This window comes from Centruroides sculpturatus, unplaced genomic scaffold (assembly GCF_000671375.1).
Source record: "Centruroides sculpturatus isolate CEXI.00-Female unplaced genomic scaffold, Cexi_2.0 scaffold386, whole genome shotgun sequence".
Taxonomy (NCBI): Eukaryota; Metazoa; Arthropoda; class Arachnida; order Scorpiones; family Buthidae; genus Centruroides; species Centruroides sculpturatus.
This window is the reverse complement of record NW_019384684.1, coordinates 426887-450984: the sequence shown is the minus strand read 5'-3', so window position 1 is coordinate 450984 and position 24098 is coordinate 426887. Positions and strand designations below refer to the sequence as shown.

The 24098-nt window shown below is 32.1% G+C and overlaps 1 protein-coding gene and 1 long non-coding RNA gene across 4 annotated transcripts in view; one reads left to right on the top strand and one right to left on the bottom strand.

Moving 5' to 3' along the window:
- The window catches only part of LOC111627016 (beta-1,4-glucuronyltransferase 1-like), a 59837-nt gene that overhangs the window by 12611 nt on the left and 23128 nt on the right, over positions 1–24098 (bottom strand). For 2 of the 3 annotated variants that reach the window (XR_002756964.1, XR_002756963.1), the window contains exon 4: positions 1292–1815. Coding sequence is in view for 1 of the 3 variants with exons in the window: in XM_023370555.1 (XP_023226323.1) it covers positions 1621–1815 (195 nt within the window). In the remaining 2 variants the exon portion in view is untranslated. Of the gene's footprint in view, positions 1–385; positions 1816–24098 lie in introns of those variants that run through there. The other variant, XM_023370555.1, reaches the window with a different exon arrangement.
- Positions 18203–24007, top strand: LOC111627017. Its single transcript, XR_002756965.1, has 3 exons — positions 18203–18574; positions 18642–18797; positions 22470–24007. It is a non-coding gene; the product is annotated as an uncharacterized LOC111627017 (long non-coding RNA).

Below are 24098 nucleotides of genomic sequence, written 5' to 3'. Positions count from 1 at the left end.
GCGAGGAACCCAATAGTATTTTTCTAGAGTGTAGAAGAATATTCATGCCAATTTGGTGCAATGCGTTGAACGGTACAGAACCCTTCAAACAATTTTAATTATACATTTTCCTTCCTACAATAAAATTTACCATCAGATGAGCGTAAGATAAGGTGACAAAGATTTGAATCCTTCAATACACACAAATGATACATTAAGACAGAATAAGCATTAAAAAAAATAATGAAACGTTAGTTAATTACACAGCAGAGTTAACTAAATGATGAAGGGATCCTCGACTGAATGACAGCTCCTTTAAAAACCTGTTTATTCGCCATCCATCAGATTATAAGCCTACAAAATTGAATATCGATCCGAGTGACAAATTGAAGCCAGATTATTATCGTGTGAATAAAGTAATATCGATAAATAGAAGCGAGAGTTAAGCCAATCGACGTCTGCCATTCACACTCAATAGCGATCGTTACACTTTGTCAATGATAAGGTTTTTCAATTACACGAAATAATCGAAATTTCTGATGGAAATTGATAATTACACTTCATCTTCCAGTGATTGATTTTTAAGTGTTTGTCGCCTTCTATCGCTTTGTAAATCTCTACGCCAATCTTTGTGTGGAAAAAACACGAAATTTTGTAATATTTGACAATGTTTATTGCACATTTCTCTATATTTACAACACGCTAGACATCAAGTTTGCGAAAAATGACACGGAATTCGCTTTATGACACTTACATAGGACTAGATAGACACTAGAGTCGGTACGAAAAAATGTGCTACTCGAGTAATAAGAAAAACCACGTGGCTATTATTTAAGTTTTCAAGCATTTACTATATAATTTATAAGAATTACATACAATATCTGCGACTAAGCTCACTACATAGGTCTGTGAGAGCAATTCTCTCTCTGGAGGAATGAGGAAGACGTTCGAAGGCTTCCATTACTGAACTATTACTTTAAACCAATTTTTTTTTTCTTACCAGGAAAAAAAAATTAAGGTAGGAACATCGATCGATACAACATTTCTTTAAATTTAGCTGCCAAATATCACATTTTAATAAATTTATGCGCTATATCCAATTAATTTCTTCACTTATAAAAGGCTGTTTGTCGCTTATAATTAGTTAGAGAGCTTCTGTGTCAATCAACAGCTACCTAACTAATTGATCACCCCATTATCTTAAGCATAATCTTAATCATCTTTACGAACTATTTTTGGATTTACATTACAGTTATTTATATAATGTTAGTGATTAATAGTCCAGAAGGAGAATTTAAAGTAATTTACTTACTGAAATTTCGAGTGATTTTTTTTTTTTAAATTTTCCGATCACTTGTCAATAACAGCTACAAAAACGTTCCAAACTTCACATTCGTAAGTCGCGAAATAATTGAGATTCAAAGAAAAGTCACGTGCAAATTTCGCTTCCTTTAGCACTGTCGACTGAACAAAGAACTGAACGATTCCTATTGTATATATATATATATATATATTAAAAAAAAAAAAAGAAGTTAATTAAACTTAACATTGTAAATATACAGATCCTTTAAGCCTATAAATTTGTCGCTATCCCTCTTAAACATAGAAAAATACAAAAAAAAAAAGGGTGGTCGATCTTGATCAATAGCATTTCCGTGACGATTCGGGATATTTCTCTTTCAATTCTGTCTTGAATTGTCTAAAGAGGATTCGATTTCGTTCTTGATCCAAATCCTTGTCCTTGTGGAAGGAAGTAGGTGTTTTAAGACCTCGATGTACCACGAATGCGTTGTTCAGAACAGAAAACTTGTATCCCGTCACGTGAAGTTCACAAACCTGAAAAAAAAAACAAGCAAAATTTCATGAAAACATGTTATACAAGACTTCTAATTATTAAGACTACTTCATGTTTATCACGCGACTTTTATATATATAACAGATGTGATCAAAAATGATCCTCCACCCCAGATTTTTACATTTTTGGACTCGGGAACCTTGAAATGTCGAGAAGTGAAAAAAGTTTGGGATTTTTTTTCTTGTATGTTAATGCGAGGGACAGGATTTTGTTCACCCACTTCAAAGCTTAATAACTCCTGTGTTTTTTATCGAAAATTTCTAAAATTTCTCAGGGAGAAGCGTGTATTAGGGGGTAATGTTTCTAGAAATTTTCAGGAAAATCGAACCATTATTCGGAGAGATATGGCTCCACCCCTCAACATCTCCAATCTGAAGACTTAAACGGTAGCAACTATTAAATACGAAAACAAAGAATAGCGAGAATTCCAGCAATACAGCAAGCTTGTTATCTTTAATTCTAAAAGAAATCCATCGAATTAAAAGAAAACCCCAGATTTTGTTCTTTATTTATACCCGACTTTACCGATTAATTATATTCATCAATTTAATATCAAAAGCATGTGGCGAAACAATTTATTTATTTATTAATTACGTATTAATAAGAGAGAGAGAGAGAAATCTGAATCGAACATTTAAGTCAAATCCCTGCAAACAAACACAGAAGGAATTTTCCATATCAGATTCCAGAACATCGGGGAGTTTCTGTTGAGTGACTTAAAGCAACCGTGCGTGACACAGAAAGCCAAAGGCAGCTTAGACGGATCACGTAATTCAATCCATGTCTTTTCTGTACAGGTAATCATCCGACAGAAAAATCGCGGCTTCTAAAAAAAAAATAATAATAATAAAAATAAAAATTAAGAAGTTACAGCGAAACGATTTCGAGCTCCGTCGATTTTAATTTACACCCAAGAAGAAGAAAGAAAAACAACGAAATTTTAATTTTTCGCAAATATTTCTGAAGCCGCTACCAGAAAAATTGACTAGGATCGCCATCGACTAACCTCCCCACCCAAATATCGAATAATTGCTCGAAAGTAGAATGGTGTATGGTGATTTACACATAGGCAATCTCCTGTTGTCACTCTCTATCGAATGTAATTACAGTTAAGGATTGATGCCGTCCTGTATCTATAAATTAGCTTCATAAAGCGTACTGTACGTACGTAAATTTTTGATTTAAGGAAAGTCTTAAGGAGAAACGTAAGACTTAGTACATGTATGTAAATCACGAGATTAAAGTGGTTTTTCTTGTTTAGAAGCGACATTTAGTAGTGTCTTCGCCAAATATTGAAGTTATTTCGATGTTTTACGAGTGTTAAAACAATCGCGATAAAAAAAAAGGGTGAGAAATTAATAGTTTTAATTTAATACTTGAATATAGAATATTACTAGAGCAAAAACTGTAAATGCAAATTCCGTCCACGATAGTGAAGTACGGTATTTGCCGGCGTATAATGTGCACCCCACTTGTCCTATACGTCAATCAAATTTTCGATTATTCGACACGAAAATACAGGTCAAAATGTCGCGCTGCATTCTTCTACGTTAGAATTACATTTAATCCTATAAATTATTTAGAAGCGTATCGTTATACGAGGGGGAGGATGATCCAGCTAACGTCATTTTCATCCTCCCTATTACGATTACTCTATCGTATGAACGACAAGAGAATTCTGATTTTTAATCTTTCGTTAACTTAATCGGATTTCTAGAATAATAGGAGATTAATTCATGTTTTTGACTCGAAATTTCTAACGCGCCTAACAGATCATCTTGAAGATAGAGAATGAAACAATCGTTCTCGCTTGTAAAAGATGATGGCTCGCAATCGATGATAATGGATTATTAACTTAATAATTCAATCCCAAATAACCCATTGTCACTAATTTAAATTTATTACTTTCCGGCTGTTATATATAACATAGGGAAAGTATGACCATCGGTCAAAAAAAATGTCCCCCAGATTTTTACGTTTGGACTCGGGACACTGAAACGTTGAGAAATGCAAAAATTCGAGGGATTTTGCTGTGTGTGTGTGTGTGTGTGTGTGTGTGTGTGTTCTCCCTCTTTGAAGCTTAATAACTCCTGTGCTTTTTGTCGATAATATCTGAAATTTTGCAGGAAGGTTTGTATATTAGGGGGCTTTATGGTATTAAATTTTAGTGGTTAAAGGTCGTGCGGGTAGGAAAATAATGGGGGTCGTGTGTATCTCCAGTAGGGTCGGACTTAATGATTTTACTTGTTATTAGCATTTACAGTTGTTTTTTTTTTATAAATAAAACCCACCCTACCCTCAAAATTAAGTTTTTTACAATTTTATAACAGTTAAAAACATAAAAAGATTTTTTAATAAAATATGATAACAGATGGCGCCACCAAATGTTGCCTGGAAAGTTAAGCAACTCGTTGCTGGATATATTTTTTTTTTCGTATCGTCTCTACAGTTTTTTAGAACCGATATTAAATTATTCAAAAATCAGGTTTAAATCTGTCTTATAATATATATATTTTTTATTAAAAAAAACCCTTTATTTTCAACCATATTTTTGTTATTTAATATAATAAATATCCTTATACTATGGAAAGCTTTACCAAAGGTCATTCAGAGGTTCGAGCCTGTTTAAAATTAATTAGCTAAACCTAAAATTAATCAAGAAATTATTCATAAAAAGAACGAATGGCGAGTTTGTGAATTATCATCATCTGTTTAAACACTGAATAATTCGAGCTGCAAGTAAATAATTTCGATCCTCGAACTTAAATCGAAGAAATTTATATGCACACATTCATATTCCTACTCAGAGAAACTGCGTGTTCAACTTAAGTACTGTATCTCGTGTTTATCTTATTGTAATTTTTATAGATCTATATATCTAAATTGAGCATTTTGTGCGAGAGACCGACTCTGAATTTTCCAATCTCTCTAAATAAAAGCTGAATTTACTACTAAATGAATTAGATTTAAGCTAGCTTATGCGTTAAAAGCCTTACGAATTCTCACAGATGTTCGTATAAAACGGCGAATCTGTACGATGATGATTGTCTCCTCTTCGAGAAATGACCAAATTTCATTAAAATTTTTCGTACTTACTCTCTAGAACCCTGCGAAAAATATTACTTATCATGAAACTTGGACACCCACTCCTTCCCCAATTTCATCCGCATTAATTCCTAAAGCTTTGATTGATCTCCCACCCCACTTCCATTCCTCCCTCACTTCACCTCCTTGGCACTTCACGATAAACATAACAACGTTAATCTAATACAGTTTTCATGTATTAGCTTACTCAGGGACCTTGAAACGTCGAGAAATGCATCTATACATGCAGAAATATCCCCCAATTTTTTTTGATGCTGTGTGGGGGGTGCACGAGTTCATCCACTTTAAAGCTTAACTCCTGTGCCAGAGTTGTTTGTGTATTAGGGGTATTGATGCTATTAAATTTTGGTGAATAAAGATCGAGCGGGTGGTGAGATAGAGGTGGTAACGTGAGTGGGGTCGTTATTAGCATTTACAAATTCTATAAAAACTAATCTCTGCCCTCAAAATTAAGTTTTTTTATCATTTTATAATAATGAACAATATAAAAAGTTTTAAGTAAAATAACGGAAATTTTTAAAAAAATCAATTAAATTTTCGTGTTTTATAGTACTTGTTTGAATAGGAAAAGCCACGCGAAGTGAAAAACGAACATAAGATCAATTTTTTTTATGGATTTGTCAGATTCCTCTACAATACCCAGAAGAAATTTGTGGTTTCGTTTTCTTCGAATGGGCTACCGTTGAGACTTCAATTTTGTCCATTGTGGTTGCCCAACTTAGAACAGAACAAGATTTAATCAAAAAAGAATAGTGAATGCTCATAAAAACTCTAATTTATCTATATAAAAAAACAATGACGACTCGTAGCATGGAGCACTTGCGACATGGAATATTGGAGCGTGGATTTTTTGCTACATGGAGTATTGGAGCATGGGGCATTCGTAGCGTGAAGTATTCGTTTACTGTTAAATCGAATCAAAACACAGCCTAAAAATTCAATGTTCGATTCTAAAAATATTCGAATTTAAAATTTATAAAAGGAATTTTAATTAAAGAAAAATCGACGTTTCCACACATTCTGAGTATCCATTTTAGGAAGGAGGAGCAACAAGAACGAAATGTATCAGCACAGACCTCATTTAAAATATTAAATGAATCGAATTTTATATGTCTTAATTAATTGACACTCGAACATTTTAAATAAGCGAAATTGGAGTGTCGAAACGTGTTTAATTATTTAAAAGTGAGTAGCAAAATCCACTAAAGAAGTCAATCAATTTTTACGTAATGCTGAAATATTTTCATTAACAAATCAACACAATTAGGGGGATCATTTTTAAAGAATTGATTTAATTGTCTTGAAATTCATAAAAAAAATAACCGTCACCGCGAAACTTTTAGTAGTTAAAGCGTACCTCCAAATAACGGCCACCTGTAAACAGGAGACATTTTATCAGGGGGATTATGGAAAAAATCGCATACAAACAATACCGGGCTGCAATTTTTAACCATCTTTCAATTTAAAAAAAATCACGTGACTTCCGGTCCAGACTGGTATCTCGTATACAGTTAATCGGAACTCCGACCCCTAAGCTTTCCGCATCTGGTCTCGATTTCCATCTATATAACGCCGTTCGAGATTAACGAAAGACAGACGGACGGACGGACGGACGTGCAAAAATTGCAGCCCAATAAAATATTTGCTATTATATTAAAGAAAATTAACACGTTAACGCCTTTAAAAGTCAATTCCAAAACCAAATTAAGCAAAGAATTAATCTTAAAAAGAGGTTTTTCGCAGTTGTTAACACCGAAAATGGCAGATCGTCTCCATTGACAATACACGAATCTAGGTACTTTAGAATTCCAACTATTCAGATTATTTTTAAACGTACAATAAATACCCAAATTTTTGCCTATTCGACTTAACCAATAATGCACGTTTCCCCCGTTGTAAGTGTTAACGTAATTATCCTTAAAGTACGTTATTGGAAACGTAGAGCATCCATAAACCTCGATAGCAAGGAACTGAATAGGAAATAGCTTCAGGCATGTTTCCATTTTCCAGACAGAACTCCATTAAAGAGAAGGCAAAATTAATGGAAGAGGAAAAAGCTCTAGTAAAGGTATGTGCAACTGATGTTAGAAAGAAACTAGAAAGAGACCTGTTCGCTCCGGATCTTTAATGACCGCTTCCATTCATTACGAGGAAGGAAAGGAAAAAAAAAACACAGGATGATACAAAAAAAGGAATGAGTACGCGACCCTGACATTTGTCAAAGCATTCCATCTGTCTCTGTCATTGTCTCACACCTTTACGCTGTGCACACTAAAAGGATATTGCAATGTGGCTGCTATTCGTAGCAAAACTCAACAGCTGATTCCTCCCAAAAAAAAAAAAAAATCCCGAAATTCGCTTAATCTGATACATTACACTAGCTCGTTTACGTACTTTTACTTCCTACAGCATCATCATTAAAATTTAAAAAGAAAATCCAGCAACGAGTTGCTTAACTTTCCCGGCAACATTTAAAACTGAGTATGACGCAACCTCTTACGATATTTTATTTAAAAAAAACACTTTTTATACTTTTACTTATTATAAAAAGCTTAATTTTAAAGGTAGGGATGAGTTTTGCAAACAAATTGTAAATGCTAACGAATAAAATCGCCATTAAGTCAGACCCTACTCGAGACCTCCCTCGACCTTTAACCACCAAAATTTAATAGTATCAACCCCCTAATACGTAAACACCCCTGCAAAATTTACAAAAGGCACAGGAGTTATTAAGCTTTAAAGGGGATGAACAAAATCGAGCCCCACACAAACAAACAGAAAAAAAACCCCAAACATTTAAAGGTTCCAAAGTTAAAAAATGTAAATATCTTGGGGGATTCAGTTTTTGGGCAAATGGCCATACTTTCTTCTGTTATATACAAAAAAAAATCGTGAAAGTAAAACTGATATTCTCACTACTGATGAAGAAAACTTGGTTCCTTCCCTCAGAGCATTCGATAAATTAGAGGAAGAATTTATCTGTTATAAAGTCTACTATAAATATAGCGCAGGTAGGATAGAAATAAGAAAAAAAAAAAGAATCCTGAGTTATACTCCTTTGACCATTTATCACTTGTGAAGCAGGAAATAGCCCTCGTGATTGGGAATGCCTTCGGGGCAATTTTTCATGCCGTTCCTCGTCGCCAGAACATATTAAATGTGGAGCAGGTAGACTGACTGATGGTACAATATGAATGAGCCAGGCATTTTCTGAGAGTCACTCTCGCCCTTCTTACGCCATTCCTACACGAATTTCGAATACTCCTCGATAATATTCGTCTAATTAACGTGTTAATTCGTGGATACTGATTATCATTTTAAACGATGTTAAGTAACGTTCCGTAATTACACTTTAGAGGATCGATGAAGTCGGTGATATCGCCAAACAACTTTAATTGATTAAATCTATAGAGACGGAACGATTTGTACAGGTGATTTGTCTGTCGGTCAGTGGCTGAATAATTTCGTTTTTCTTACTTTTAAAATATTTATCAAGAGAAGTGGCGTACGAGTGAGGAATTGACATTTAAAATAAATCCGTTCGTGGCGTTAATATATTTTATTCGTCACTAATCACTCACCTGATTACCTTACTATAAAATATCATTTCTAATAGATCGTGTTGAGCAGGACTATTTTAAAATTCTTTCCGCCCTGTAGGCACTAAGAGGGTCTTTTTAGCGAGTCCATTATGGGTTCGGCCATGCTACAATGTTGTACATTAGATGTCAACTAAATGATATACTAAATTTGTATACGGCAAAGAGAGGACTTTCTAATGGAAACTGACCCCCGTTTGGGTGTTACAAACAAAGAAAACCAGGAAAAATCCACGTGGCCAACCTGCTGGCAGGTGCGAACCCACGACAAGCTACCAGCATTCGTCCACTGGTGTGCTACAAGATACACTAATAATGAACAAATCAGCTTACTGTTATACAAATTAAAAGTGTAATTTATATCGGGAAGATAATTTACAACAACAATTTAATTAGTTAGTGCTGGTAAATTTTGTTAAGAGCCTAGACAAATATTTGTAATTTATTTATTTATTTATTTTGCACATACTCCAGTTAATTATTAAAGAATAAATTGCAAAATACTATATAACTCGCACATATTAAAACGCTTGTTTTATTTATAAAAATAAATGATTATGCATTCATACCTTAAATATTGATCGAAGATTTTTCAAAAAATATATTAATAAACGGAATTATATATGAATTTGACGTTATGTAATTAAAAATAAGTACATTTTTTAATATATAAAACAGCATTTATTATGAAATATTTTAAGAGAATATTTAAAAAAAAGAGCTAAATTTTATAAACTGTATATTCATTAATTATTAAATTTATTGAATAATATTTTCGGGAAAAATAAATATTCCTTCTTAAAGCAAAGATGTCATTGTACAGTAAAACCTGTTCAAAACGGAAACCTGCCGGTACGAGTCCGGCTTATACAGGTTTCACCGGGAGAATTATTAATTTTAACGTTTCGGCCTTGAATTTAATTAACAAGGCGACTAATCATTATTAAACAAATGATTGGAAATTATTGAAAGACGTATTTGTATGAAATATTTGCACGCTCCGTATTTTCAGCTGTTTTAATTTTAAAGTTGGAAGATTAATAAGCTTTAAAAATATATTTGGCGTCACAGACACATTGATTAAGGGGGATTGACCCCCTCAAACTTTTACAAAGAATCTGATAAACCTTAGTAAATTTGATTTATTTATTTACAAAAATAATTTTACGCACGAACCTACTACTCTCGAGGAACCACTTACTTACACAATGATACTTAGAGGTGTCACCATTTATAGCTTCTTTGTATAAACACTTAAAATATAAAATTTCAAACGTTTTGCTGATGTCTGAACACAGAAACGACTAAAATCGAGAGAAAAACAATCTTCAAAAATTTTATTGGGATTTTCCAGACAAACATCAGCTATTTCTAGTATTATTTACTAAGATAATACAGAAAATGTTCAATCAGATTTTATTCAGAAAGGATTTGAAACTTAAATCCGAAGGAATTTTCTTCTATACCATCTCTAAACCAACAAGAAGAGTGCTCAGTACATGTATACAATGGAAATATGTATCAATTACTATTGTGGGAATTCCTCACATCATCTCAACTTAAATTCAGAAACAATTGATGCGAATCTAAACTGCAAATTTCTTCTTTCAGCTATTTAATTCGAAGATTTAGAGCAATGTTTCCCAAGCTTTTGTTTGTTTCAAAATGAATTTTCCTCCCCCGTCTTCCAACACGAGTCCTTCTACCGTTCTCAAGGAGGAGGTAGAAGATTCAAGTGATTCCTTGTGACCCTGATTCGAGGTGACTTAAATCAGTGATTCCCAAAGTGGGTTCTACCACCCCTTCACTTTGGGAATTACTGATTTAGTTTGAAACTTACAAGATTTTCCTTACTTCCATTTAAATTTCTGGTAAACGTAATCCCTGGAGTTTGTCATAAAATAGATTATTAAGCAGTTTATTATTTAATAATAAAGATTTATTAAGGACAGACGAAGATAACGTACTGAAAACAAGATTTTTAACACACAACTTCCTTCAGTTTGACAATTTTAAGTTAAAATACGTTTCAAGAAAGTAGCTTACATACAAGATAATGCTTATTTTATACGGATTTTTTTTTAAATACAAACCGAATCGCTATTTTATCTCATTTAATTTAAGTGGAATAATTTCTGAAGGAATTCATTTTTTTTTTACATAGAAAAAATTCCATTAAAAATGGCCGAAGAATAATATCAATCAAGATGTGTCCTTTCATTTTCTAACTTAAATAAATAAACAATATGTAAATTAGTTAGATACGGTTGTTTTTATAAATCAATATGACGTAAAAATATTTTAATTAAAACATTAATTAAAATTTATCGTTGCAATTGTCATTATTTTTTACGGGTGGGAAAACAGCACTTAAAAAATTAATTTTTCGCTTATATTACAATTAAAATTGAGTAAAAAATATATTAAAATCTTTAAATTAAATCGCGTAAAAATGTTTACTTTTTTTTTATATATTATATATTTTAAAAATACAAGGAAGAAAAAAATAATTAATTATATAAATTGAAATTTTCAAAAAAAGGAATACAAATTTAAAGAAGAGACCGGAACTTATTTAAATTAAAAATTATTGATTAAAATGTAAAAATCGAAATATATATATATCCCTTATTTATGCAGAAATTAATTAAAAATTTACTGATAAAAAATAATATTAAAAACACCATCAACAGAATAGGGGGAAGATATAATTTAATAGGAAATAATTTCGGGTTTATTCGGTTAATACATCAAGGAAAAATGGCGTTTAAACAAACAGGATGCGAGAGAATCCTATCCTTTAGAGGATACACAGATCTGGTATAATGCAACAACTTTTCATGATTAAGTCTTCCGGTGGCGAGTTAAGATAAGGGAACCAATAATTAACATATCTCTAATAGCTGACATTCACTTCCTACTCCCTATTCAGAGGAGTAGGAAGTCAAAGTAGTGTTTGAATTATTAATATTGATCATGTGTTTGTGTTGCTATACCTTATTTATTGCATCCAAACGTCTGCTCGTATGGGATGGAACAATTCTGTAAACAAGGATCATCTTTCACGAGAATTTCGAAACTCCTACTGAAATTACGTATAAATAATAGGATTGTAAGTAGTATGATAAGTATTTTATTTGTCAAATATAGTATAGTGGGAGTAATAACCTCTGAAATATAGTACTAATGTATGCGTGGAGGTGACAGAAAATTTTCCGGGGAGAAAAGCTTGAAGATAAATAATTATATCATTAAATTTTTAATTATTTCGGGTTTTATCCCAAATAGATTATGTATTGATACAATACTGTATTCTATAGGTCTCGTACTTGACCATGGCTTGTTCGCTCCTCTTTGTGGACATTATACTACTTGTATGACAAAATAGTATATTATGTAACAAAACAGCAATATACTATGTAGAATAAGAGAGAATATAGTATAATATTACGATAATTCTTATTTTAGTGGTTAGGGTGCAATGATAGAATGATAATTCGCTCGTTCTGTTGCTTAGACACACAGATTCTGTAGAAGAATGCAGAGTTTAATGCGGATCGTGAATATTAACATCTGTTTTGGATAAATTAAAACACGATGAACACCTCCGAAAATTAAAATTGCCTTTACTTTTTCCTCTTACAAACATTAATTCTTTTCTAGCGTGTGTTAATTATTTGTGCAACTACCGTACATCAAGATGTTTTAGCATTTAAACAAAGTAATTTCAGCCAAGAAAATATAGCATTAATTTTCAAAAAGATATTTTTTGAACAAATTTGATTCGTAAACAAAATTCTTTACCGTTTTTATAAATAATTCCTTAAGTTATTTGGATTTATAATCAATCAATATACCCAGTTTCTTGCATGAAAACTCAAAATATTTGCTGTACAATATTTTCTTGACAGGTTTTTCACTTTGATAAGACCTTCTAGTTCAGTTTTTCAAGCAAGATTGAATTGTGAAGTAGGCAAATATTTAGAAGAATTGAGGTAGACACTAACAGAGCAGATTCTGCTGCTCTAGCGATCAATGTACAGATGTGTTCGTGACAAACGCTTCAATGGTTAGATTGAACGAAGAGTTTTCATTCAGAAATTCGTATTAAAACTTTTTCCTTCTTATTTTCGATGTTAAATAACGACATTCTAAAGCAGATTTTTGTATAATTTTATCAAAAAATTCATAAAATATGTTTCGAAACATAATTAAAAATGCCGGCAACGTCCTGGCATTTTTTATTCGTTTTCGTTCCTAATAACTGCTACCATTAAACCTTTAAGACTTCAAATTTGTTCGAGAAATATTAAGGAGTTGAAGGGTCATATCTCCCTAATCAATGGTCCGATTTTCCTGAAATTTTCTATAGAAATTTCCCCCTAATACACAAACTTTCCTGCAAAAGTTCAGAAATGTTCGACTAAAGGCACAGGAGTTATTAAGCTTCAAATAGGATGAACAAAATCGTGTCCCCACCCATACACACTAACATCACTTAGGCTATTGAAGGGAGAAACCCAATTTTTGATTTACCGACGTTTCCACGCACCTCGGAGTCCAAAAATATAAAAATCTCGGGTAGGGAAGGGTCATTTTTTTGACCATCTCTCTACGTTATATAACAGTCGAGAAAGTAAAAATTAATTCTAAAGAGAGAAATTTATAGTTGCAACACAGAAAGAATACATTTAATCACCAATACATTCATTTATAATAAGCGAAAGAAAATTTTGAAACTACATAAATAAATGGACTCGTAGAAACGGTGCAAGTAAAATTAATAAATAAAACTAGTGGAGTTGTATAGAGCGGTAGGAAACGGATAGGGGGAACAAAACTTTACTCAAAAGAAAAATACACTTTCAACTTTCCACTCTGGGGAAATGCACGGCAGCATGTCAACGACTCCATAAAGCGTTGACACGAACCGAGAACGGAAGGAACATCCTTTTCTTTTATAACCGGACGCCTGTTTCCTATTTATCGACCAGAAACCATAGAAGAACTTCTGAGTGGCTTACCGTGCTATAAAATTACTTTCTTCTTTATTCTAACTTTTACTAACATAAATAAGTTCTTAGTAAAATTGTTTTCTACTTCTTATTATTCCCGAATTAATTCGAAAATAAATACAGATAAAAATGGCCGCCGTAACTCGAATTAAATCCACGTAGAAGCCAACGAGAGGAGGATATTTAAAGACTAAGTTTACTGTGATGTAAATTAAAATTACAATAAAACTTGATGTTTATTTGGTAGGAGTGTGATCCAAACCAAGTGCTTTAAGCGTGGTGAAGTGGGTTCGGTTCTCGCTCTAGTTTCATTGGACGGATAGACAGACAGACAGACATTGTAATCAGAGAACGAACTGAACTTTAAATTATTGCACGAACCTATTACTAAAAACCATATTCAAGATCATAATGAGTGTTATTAGGCTAAAATTTTCAGATTGCAGACGTATACATTCCCTTTATCGTCCGTTCGTCCGTCTGTCCTGAATCATGGAAATTTTTTAAATTAAAAATTACACTCGATTTTCTTATTGAAACGCTGTCAAAGCCTTACAAATATAATTTCGTCCCTTGCAATAATAAATAAATATAATAAAAAGTGTGTTTTAATTGAATAATAATATATGCACAATTACTTTAAATGGTTGTTCGGGATACAAATGTAAAGTTAAAAGAAGGAGTCAACACTAATACGTGATCAACATAAAATTATTAGGAAATAAAGTTTCTATAATAATTACTACGTGACGTCTTTCTATTAAAAGGGATAAAGTAAATAAATTTTCATTTTAATTGCCATTTCATTCGCTATCACCAAATTTATTACGTTTATTTAACTATGTTTAAAATATATATCATTAACCACGTAGCTTATATAGATGTAAAATTCTATCAAATTAATTTTATTAAGCTTTAAGTAAGACGTCACACACGCTATAATTTATATTCCTGGTGTGTGTGTGTGTGTGTATGTGAGAGAACAAGGGGAAAAAAACAATAGCAAAAAAAATCTGGCATCGAAATACTGACAAAAATTTTAAAAAAAGATTAATATATAACAAATAAATTATTATTTTCGCATTAAAAAAACCAAGCAACGAGTTGCATAACTTTCCACGAAAAAGTTAAAATTGTGTATGGCTCCATCTAGTATATAATAATTAAAATAAAATATCAAAGCGGCAAGAGCGTAATTTTGAGGGTAGAGAGAAATTTTTTATGTATTAAAAAAACTTAAATGCTAATAACCAGTAAAAGCTTCAATAAGTCAGACCTCAGTCGAGATATGACACATCAACCCTCTATATCTCTCCACCCCCTCGACCTTTAATCTCCAAAATTTATCAGCATAAAACCTTCTAATACACAAACCTCCCTGTAAAATTTCAGATATTTTCGACGAAAGGCACAAGAGTTATTAAGCTTTAAAGTAAGAAAATAAAATTGTGCTCACCACACAAAAAATGGTGGGGGTTTTCCCCCCTTTTCTCGACGCTTTAAGTCCCTTAATTTAAAAATGTAAAAATCTCGGGGAGTCATCATCGCAATACTTTCCCTGTTATACAATTTATAACAGTCGGGAGAGTCGAAGAAATTTGTAATAAAACAGGACATTACATTTGGAATAAATTTATTTTACTCCATTATAATTAAAGTAAACTGGAGAATGTTTTAAAATATTTTATAGTTACATTAATTAAAGGTTACGTTTCAATACAAATTTACATCTCATTTTGTTTTTTCGCGGTTTGTTTCCGGGCATAACTAAGCAATTTACTAATTTTTATACGATCGCCCCCACAAAGAAACATCTGGCGTGTTTTATCTGCCCATCCAGACGTGCCCGCCCACACCATTTCGCTGTCTATATTTGGAATAAAAACAGAAAAAAAGGGAAATATCCACTGTTCTAATTTATTTAACTCTTTCTTCTACAGTAAATTATAAAATGGGTTAAAAATTTATTTTATTGTAGTTAGATTTTTATGGAATATTGCAGGCCCAGCACCTAAGATCCAACAAATTTTCCTAACCACTTTCACTTCCCCCCACATAAATTAGTAAATTTTAAGGATATTATGCAAATGAGGTTCGAAATTAAATGGTCCTACGGAACCTTTCCTATCTGGATTGATGCCACCAGTAGCAGAATGAATAAAAACAACCGAACACGATCATGGATTCGCACCAACAGGCTGGCCACGTGGAGTTTTTCGGGCTTTATTCAACATTTGTAGCATTTAAATAGAGAGCCAATTTCCCACAGAAAGTCTCCTCGTTGGGCACCACCCATGGTAATTCTCCCGCGAGTTCAGGAACCAGTTCCCAATAGAAAGTCGTCTTGGGGCATCACCTATGATAGCTCTCCCACATGTTGAGAGACCAGTTTCCACTAGAAAATCCTCCTGGGGCAGCCTTCTTGGTAGATCGCCCTCAATCTAATATACCATTTTGGTTTCTATTCCATAGGGGAGGGGTAGCGCACGAAACCCGCGAATTTGAATGATTGAGTGTATTTCGAAAGCAAATCCATTAGATGAATCCTTGAATTTATAGCTTGCTGAATTACAATACATGCATCAAGGTGTGCGATAATCTCTACGTTATATAACAGTCGAGAAAGTAAAAATTAATTCTAAAGAGAGAAATTTATAGTTGCAACACAGAAAGAATACATTTAATCACTAATACATTCATTTATAATAAGCGAAAGAAATTTTTGAAACTACATAAATAAATGGGCNAAATTAATAGGGCCTATTGACGTATACTTAAAGCAACAATCACAAGCAAACAATAGAGCATACACGTACATGTAAATAATACAACAAGCAACATAATCAAATAACATACAATTGGCCCTAAAAGGACCAAATATATTCTATTATTTGCTTATGATTTTTTTTTTAATATGAACAAACTCTGAAGTCTAGAACTAACTTATTTATCAGTGAGAAACTCTTCCCGTTTAAATTATTTAAATAAAAAAAATAATAATAAATATCAAACATATTAAACAATTATAAAATAAATAAGATAACTGAATCCATTTTCAATCATTTCGAACAACATAAAAATCATCAAAGCGCAAACACTTCGATAATTTTATAACATTCTTCTACTTTGTCAAAAGATATTTTAAATTTAGCTGAATAACGGGATAATTAAGTGCCTTTTACAAAACTCACCCGGTGCAAAATCAGAGAAACAATAAGCCATTTAATTTTTCTGGGTAGAAAGTTTCCGCTGACGAACTCTTAATTTATTGATTGATACAAAATTCTTCCCCTTTTTTTTCGTACACTGCTGATAATGCTGTTATTATTTAATTAACTGCATCAGCTATCTACTTGCTTACAGAAATGTGTCTCCAGGGAATCTCTCTGCAATTAATCTTGGGGTCTGGCAAATTCTGATAGCAATAAAGTTGTTTTCTATTAGATAATGTCTCCATTGTATTTACTTGTCATTCTTAAAACGAACTTATCTTATTTTTTATTTTTAACGCTCGTAATTTTTAGTTTTAAGTTATTAACATTTTCGAAAATAAATTTTAAATTATGTATATTGGTTTTCGTGTACCGATATCTATGGCCCGCTATCTTAATTACTTCAAAGACAAATTTGACCCAAGAGTCTACTTACACCACGTAACTGTACACCGTTACAAGGCTAAAAATGTCATGCAGTAATATCAATGTGTGGCCCATAAACATAACAGATAAATCCGGAACCACAGGAGTTATTTTATGTGTAAAGCATGGCGTTGAATAAGAAGAAACGAATTCGAGTCATTTTTGATGGTGGTGACCCACACCGTCAGCCAGTTTAACAGGCTGCATCCAGTCTAGATGCTGAAAACTTCACGCTGACTGCGGGTCTTCGCCATCAAAAATAACTTAGATTCCTTCCTCCTTACTCAGCATCATGCTTTACCTGTAAACGAATAAATAAAGAACAACGCTCCTGTGATTCCAGACTTACGAAGCTCCCTGTAAATGAGTTTAATTTCTCTAATTTTTACTTCTTAATTTTAAATCACTGGAATTGTAATATCTTATATTTTCATATGATCGTTTGCTTACAAGTTATAATCATGTTAATCACAAATGTTAGAAATTTTAATTCGTGTTTACATCTTTACTCTTATATAATTATTGTTTGACCTAAACAAAATGATACAGAATATCCCTAGAATTTAAGGTAAAAAATCATAAATAACCGTAGAATTTAAGGTGCAGATCTTAATTCTGTGTCCCTAGAATTTAAGGTGAAAATCATAATTCTGTATATCTGGAATTCAAACGTATGGTTCTGTTTATGAAAAACTGCTAATATTTAATATTTCAACAAATCATTTAAGAAATGTTTCTATTAACTAAGTTTTTCGATAAGAAATTATTTAAAGTAAGATTAATCTAGAATTTAATAATGTTCATTCTTCACTTCATATTCGATTTTCACTCCAAGATTTTTCCTCCCCTTCTTTTTTCCAATTTTGTGAAAGTGTTTTTCTCTGAAATACGATAGTTAAATATTTGGTTTAATAAGAAAAATTGTTTTAGCCAATTTTTACACATCATATCGGATTTTTACGGCACTGTGTTTATTCTCCAAATTTTAGCTTTATGAAATAGCAAACACAGATTAATTCTGTTTCATTCAAGTTTTAAGATTTCCATTTTATACAGGAGGTGTTTGTAGGCATATAAATACAAGGACTGGTTGATAAATTTTATTAAAAAAAAAAAAAAATTATAAGGACAATGTAATTCACTTCTGTAATTTTTTTTCTAAACTCAGAATGAAAGCGGTAATCAATTAATGAAAGAAATATGTCTATACATTTACAACTTGACTATTTTTCACCCTTCTATGCTTGTCATCATCGGTTTTTTAAGGCTTTCTGCGCTAAATTTCGCAATAATAAAGGAAACAATTCAATTATTATTGAGAAATCTAGCTAATTCGCACAAAATTCGATTTGGATAATCTCATTTTGATTTCTTTGATTTAAGGTATTCTTGTAATTTCGCGAAAATACAATTAAGATACGTTAAAACAACATTTTCTTCTTTATGCCAGGTTCTAGGAAACTACAATAACTCAGAAATATTCTTGACTCCACGTTAAAAATTACATATTCTACTAGGCATTGTAATAAAGTAAACCGATGTAATCTTATTTATACTGTTATTTAATGCAACAAAAATAAATCCCGTAAATCTCCTCGAGAGGCAGGTAAGTTTTTCTTCACGCCATCCTTATTCAAACTTTAATTACAAGTGAATGAATCCACCGTACAAGTCGTGGGTTAGCACCTGACCAACAGGCTAACCAAGTGGAGTTTTCCGGGTTCTCTTCACGTATCTAACACCTAAATAAGAGCCCAGTTTCTCAGAGAAAAATCCTCTCGGGAGGCATACCCTTTGGCATATCACCCGTGTGTATCGTTGCTGTATCCTATCTAACCAAACCACACTACTTTAACAATATTCAACTTCTGAATATTTTACATCCGAAACGAAAGTTTTCTAGAACATTTTCCCCGTATAAACTTCTAAATATCAATTTCCAGCACGATTTTCTTCAGATTTGGAAACTCGTACAGATGTAAGGAGGATTAAAAGACGCAAAGATCATGTAAAAAAAGCATCTAATCAGATTATTTTTTCGGAAATGTTTCAAGAGAAACGAGTGGCCACTTATAGAAACTGGTCTAAAAATTTTTAAAAAATAATTCCTAGCAAGATATAAGAAATAAATTTTAAAATTTGGTCGTACATCTTAAATTGATTAGCATTATTGCAGTTTACACTTAACTACAAAATTATCTAAATTCTTAACGGGATTCTTAACGGGATCGATATTGACCTCTAGGAGCTGATCGACTTGAAAGAGGGCTCGACACATGCCAAGGGGTTGAACCACGATCGATAGAAATTATATAATATACTGTATATAATATATAAATACTGCTTTATTTAGGCGAATAATTACATTTAGTTTATGTAAAACAGAACGATTAATGACTGATTATAATGTATAGGTAATAATTACTTTGTACTTTTTAATAAATAATTTACACTCGTTAGCAATTTTTATAATGATCAAGGGATTAAAATGCGATGTGAACATTTTAAGGAATCAATAAGAGTAAAATGTTTTATAAAGTTGCAGTTAGATTTTTAAAAAAATGGAAATTCTTATACTAAAAATCTCAACAAGCAAAATTACTTCTATCGAATTGAGTAAATTTAGTAATAATATAGAAATTTTGTAATCAAAGTACGGCATTGAACAGATTTATATTGATATCAATACATATAAATCTACAAAAAATTCAGACAAAACTCACCGTACTTTATATTCCGATACTGAACAACACTTACAAAAATCCAACAACGAGCTGTGTAACTTTCCCTGCAAAAATCTTTATATTGTGTGTGGTGCCATCTGTTACGATATTTTAATAAAAACATTTATATTATTATTATTATAAAATGGCAAAAAGCTTAATTCTAAGGATCGAAATTAATTAGTTTTATAAAAAAAATTCGTAAATGCTAATAACGAATAAAATCTTCGTTAGGTCCGACTACACTCGCGATGTCACACCACTCCCTCGACCTTTAACTACCAAAATTTGAAAGCATCAATGTCCCTAACAAACAAACCTCCCTGCAAAATATCAAAAATTTTCGACAAAAAGTACAGGGGTTATTAAGCTTCGAGGGGTAAACAAAATTGTGCTCCCACACTAGCAACCATAGAGGGGGGAAAACGCAATTTTTTGCATTTCTCGACGTTTAAAAGCCCCCAATTAAAAAAAAAATGTAAAAATCTTTGGGATCATTTTTGACCGATCGCAATACTCTGTTATATATAACAGTTGGGTGAGGATTACTAGCAAATTTTGGTTAATAAACTATAAAACATTGTTTCCTAAGGATTTTAATCACTTTTATAGCATTCATGAAAACTTCTAAAAAGGAAGAAATACTCGTTAAAATATCAAAATTTTATTTTCGAACATCTTTTAAAATATTCCAGGTTGTTTCTAGAAAAGAATGACATTCTGAAGGTTAGTTAAATTCTGTAAATAAATGTAAACATTGTTTAATCCTATATGAATGAATATACAGTATTTAGATGCATCCCCGTCAATATTCATAGGGAGCAACATAATCCGATATTTATAATAATAATTCGATCGAAATAAAATTCTACGAGTCTATAGCTCTGGCTGATCCGGTATCGAACCTAGGCAGTCAAAAAAACTCCAGGAGAACCCACGATCTCAATTTCAGGAATATCTCGGGCCTTGTTCCCAAAGTCCAGCTGCCCCATTGTGGGCCTGGCCGAACCCACGATGGCTATGATTAAAAGGCCCTCTTAGTGCCCACGGTCAAAACTGAAAAATAAAAATAATGAAAAAAAAAACGAGTAAAACAAATTTTTTTACGAGTGAACTTTTTGGAGCGAGTAAAATGAATCCTTAACACAGCTGTTTATATTGCAGTTCAAGGTAATTTTATTCTGATACAAATCAAAATATATAGCTGAAGCCAGCACTGTTCAGTCTTACAAATTCAGATTAAAAAACAGTAATGTGATAAATTTAAGTTAATGTAGTATAATGAGATTTATAAACTAACAACAGTGATTCTACACGGAATTAATTCATCAGTATACTGCTTTAATTTGAAATACAATAAAACCAAACATCCATTTGTCAGAACAGATGATCCAAATTCTCTAAAATTAAAAAGGATTTCTTAGATTTATCACTTTGAAATTCTGATGGTTTACGTAAATGTTAAATACAGGGGGGGTTTAAAGTAGGTATACAGTTGTGAATCTGAGAAATACAGATATCTGGTGTTCATTACTATTATTATTATTATTTCGTATACCTTACTTGTGATTTATCTACAAAAACATATTCTATTTTTCTCATAACTGTATAGGTATACCTACTTTTGTGAATATACAGAGGGGTTCCAAACTAAGGCTGAATCGCAGTTATAAAGAATCCTCTAAACAAAACTGATACAAAATTAGATCTGATTAATCATAACGTTATAGTAGTATTTAAAACACACAGTTCCTTTATAAAATTTAATTAAAAGTTATCCCAAAATAGAATGCATTCAAGTGCAGAGATACGGAAAATGGAAAAGAAAAAAAGCATTTAATAGGTTTCTCACTTTACCAGGACGGCTCAAGGCTATTTCTCGCACCTAATTGGGCTACAAACTCCGACAATACGCTAGAGACAAATGTACTCGGGGGCACCACAGCACCTCTTTTCCAAATTGCCTAACGGCGCTACAAAGTGGATTTTGGGTAGCGCGTAAGGGAATTGGTCAATGAGGATAAGTGGATTTGCAATAAACAACTAAATATTAATCGCGTTAATTCACTCCACCCTTGTAGGCAGAAAATTGAATGCTACTGAGAAATTGTCTATTAGTAGTAAATGTAAAATTCATCAAATTCAGAATGTTTCCACGGGCTAATTTCAGCAAAAGGTGGTGGCATTTTTCTGCATCAAGCGGTATTTTTTCCCAAAATTCTTATGTAAAATACGTCATACGAAAAACTATTCTTGAATCGTGTCTTCATTTAACCAATTGTTTTGGAGATGTTTTTCCAAGATCGTGATTAATCTACATTATTTCACCGAATAAAATTTTGGACACGCTATTCCAAACAAAATCGGCCAGTTTACACGAGTTTAAATAAAATATCAAGTAAATATTTACCTGAATATTCCCGTTTTTAATTTATCCTTAAATTTGATTCAAATTAATGTTTTCTATTAATTATCAGTTCACTAGTTTATTCTAGTTTAGTATCTGGATCCTTGTTTGTCAGTTTAAATTTTAATATGGATATTAATTTTTATAGAGAGAAATTCACTTTAAAGTCTATCGATCTCGTGGAAGAGTCTGTTAAAGTGCTGTTCCTTGTTCGTCAGAATCTCTCTTCGGATATGGATGTTGTCGGATTTTATTCAGGATTGTTGTTTGAGGAGAGCATCATAGGTACTACGATTGTGACGTTGCACTTAAATCAAATTTTAAAATATATAAATTTGAAATAATAAAAATAGAAACTTTAAATATTATTGCAATTACTTAATGAAAATTCAGATGTAAAAGGAGATATTTATGATTCTTCTTTTCCATTTAGTCATTCAAACTTCTGAAATATTTTTCTGCATTTCACTAATTTACCTTATTCATATTTTCTGTTTTCCCAATTTTTTTAAAATGTTTAACGAAATTATCTGAATATTTAGGAGTTAAATAACCAAGCAGAAAATTAACAACCAGAATTGTAGAATCGTAACATCCTCTGTTTAAAGTATCATCGCATAATTAGATTTTTGGTAACACGGCACATAAATCAAGTGTAATATTTTATGCAAAAAACTAAAAAATCAGGGTAACATATATGTGCATGCCCGAGACATTTACAGATTAAACGTATATAAATAAATTTTAAAACAGATCATGAATCATATTGCTTATCCCTAGAGCCCTATATACTCGTCCAATCAATGAGTGTACTTGGCGTCGTCATGGACAACATTCTTCATAATTTATTGCCGAATAACGCGTTAAAAATATCGGAATATGTCGTAAAAAATATAAAGAATCGATCATATCTGTTAAAGCATTTGATGCCGAAAACAATTTGTGGGTAATTCTAAGTATAACAGATGCGATTGTTTGATACAATGATATACATTATTTGCAATTGAAAATCTCATTTGGGTGGCTTGATGGAATATGGCATCGCAACACGTGGACCATCTGCCGAGGGGATTCCTTCCGAAAGGACTTCATATACGGGGAAACTGTCCCTAATCGGGTGTTAGACACGTGAAGACGACCCGGAAAACTTCATGTGGTTTAGTCAGGCGCGAAACTCCGACCAATGTTTACGGTTATAGCCGCTCGGTCATTGGTGGGCAAGTTCTTATCTACAATATTCATCATATTCATGTAAGTTTTATAACTTAATGTAGACTGATTGAAGTATTGATTCATTTATTAATTAACACGCCAACACATTAAGACTATGTCCGGCCACAACTACATTCATTACGGATGGGCTTGACCCACATGGGTTCGACCAATATAAATGAATAATGGAGTGCGCTATCTCGACTCGCAATTCTACTACGATAAATTATACTTGGAATATATATTATTTATTACTTTATAAACTACACCGATGTCGAAAAGTTAGGCATAATACCTACATCCCTCGATACAGTATTTCAAAAACTGTTAATCAAAACGACAAAATATTTGGCGTGTTAGAAAACATTAGATCCACGAATAAACAAAGCGATTAATTTGTATAAGTGTAGACTTTAATTATGCAAAACAAGAAAAATTAAATTTATTTGAAAGTCGTTTCAAATTCGTACAATATTCCTGCATAAGGTATGGGAATGCCTTTCAACAGTGTTTCATATGAGGGTGGTTTATCAGGTTTTGATTATGGTTCAAAAAAAGTCACCCA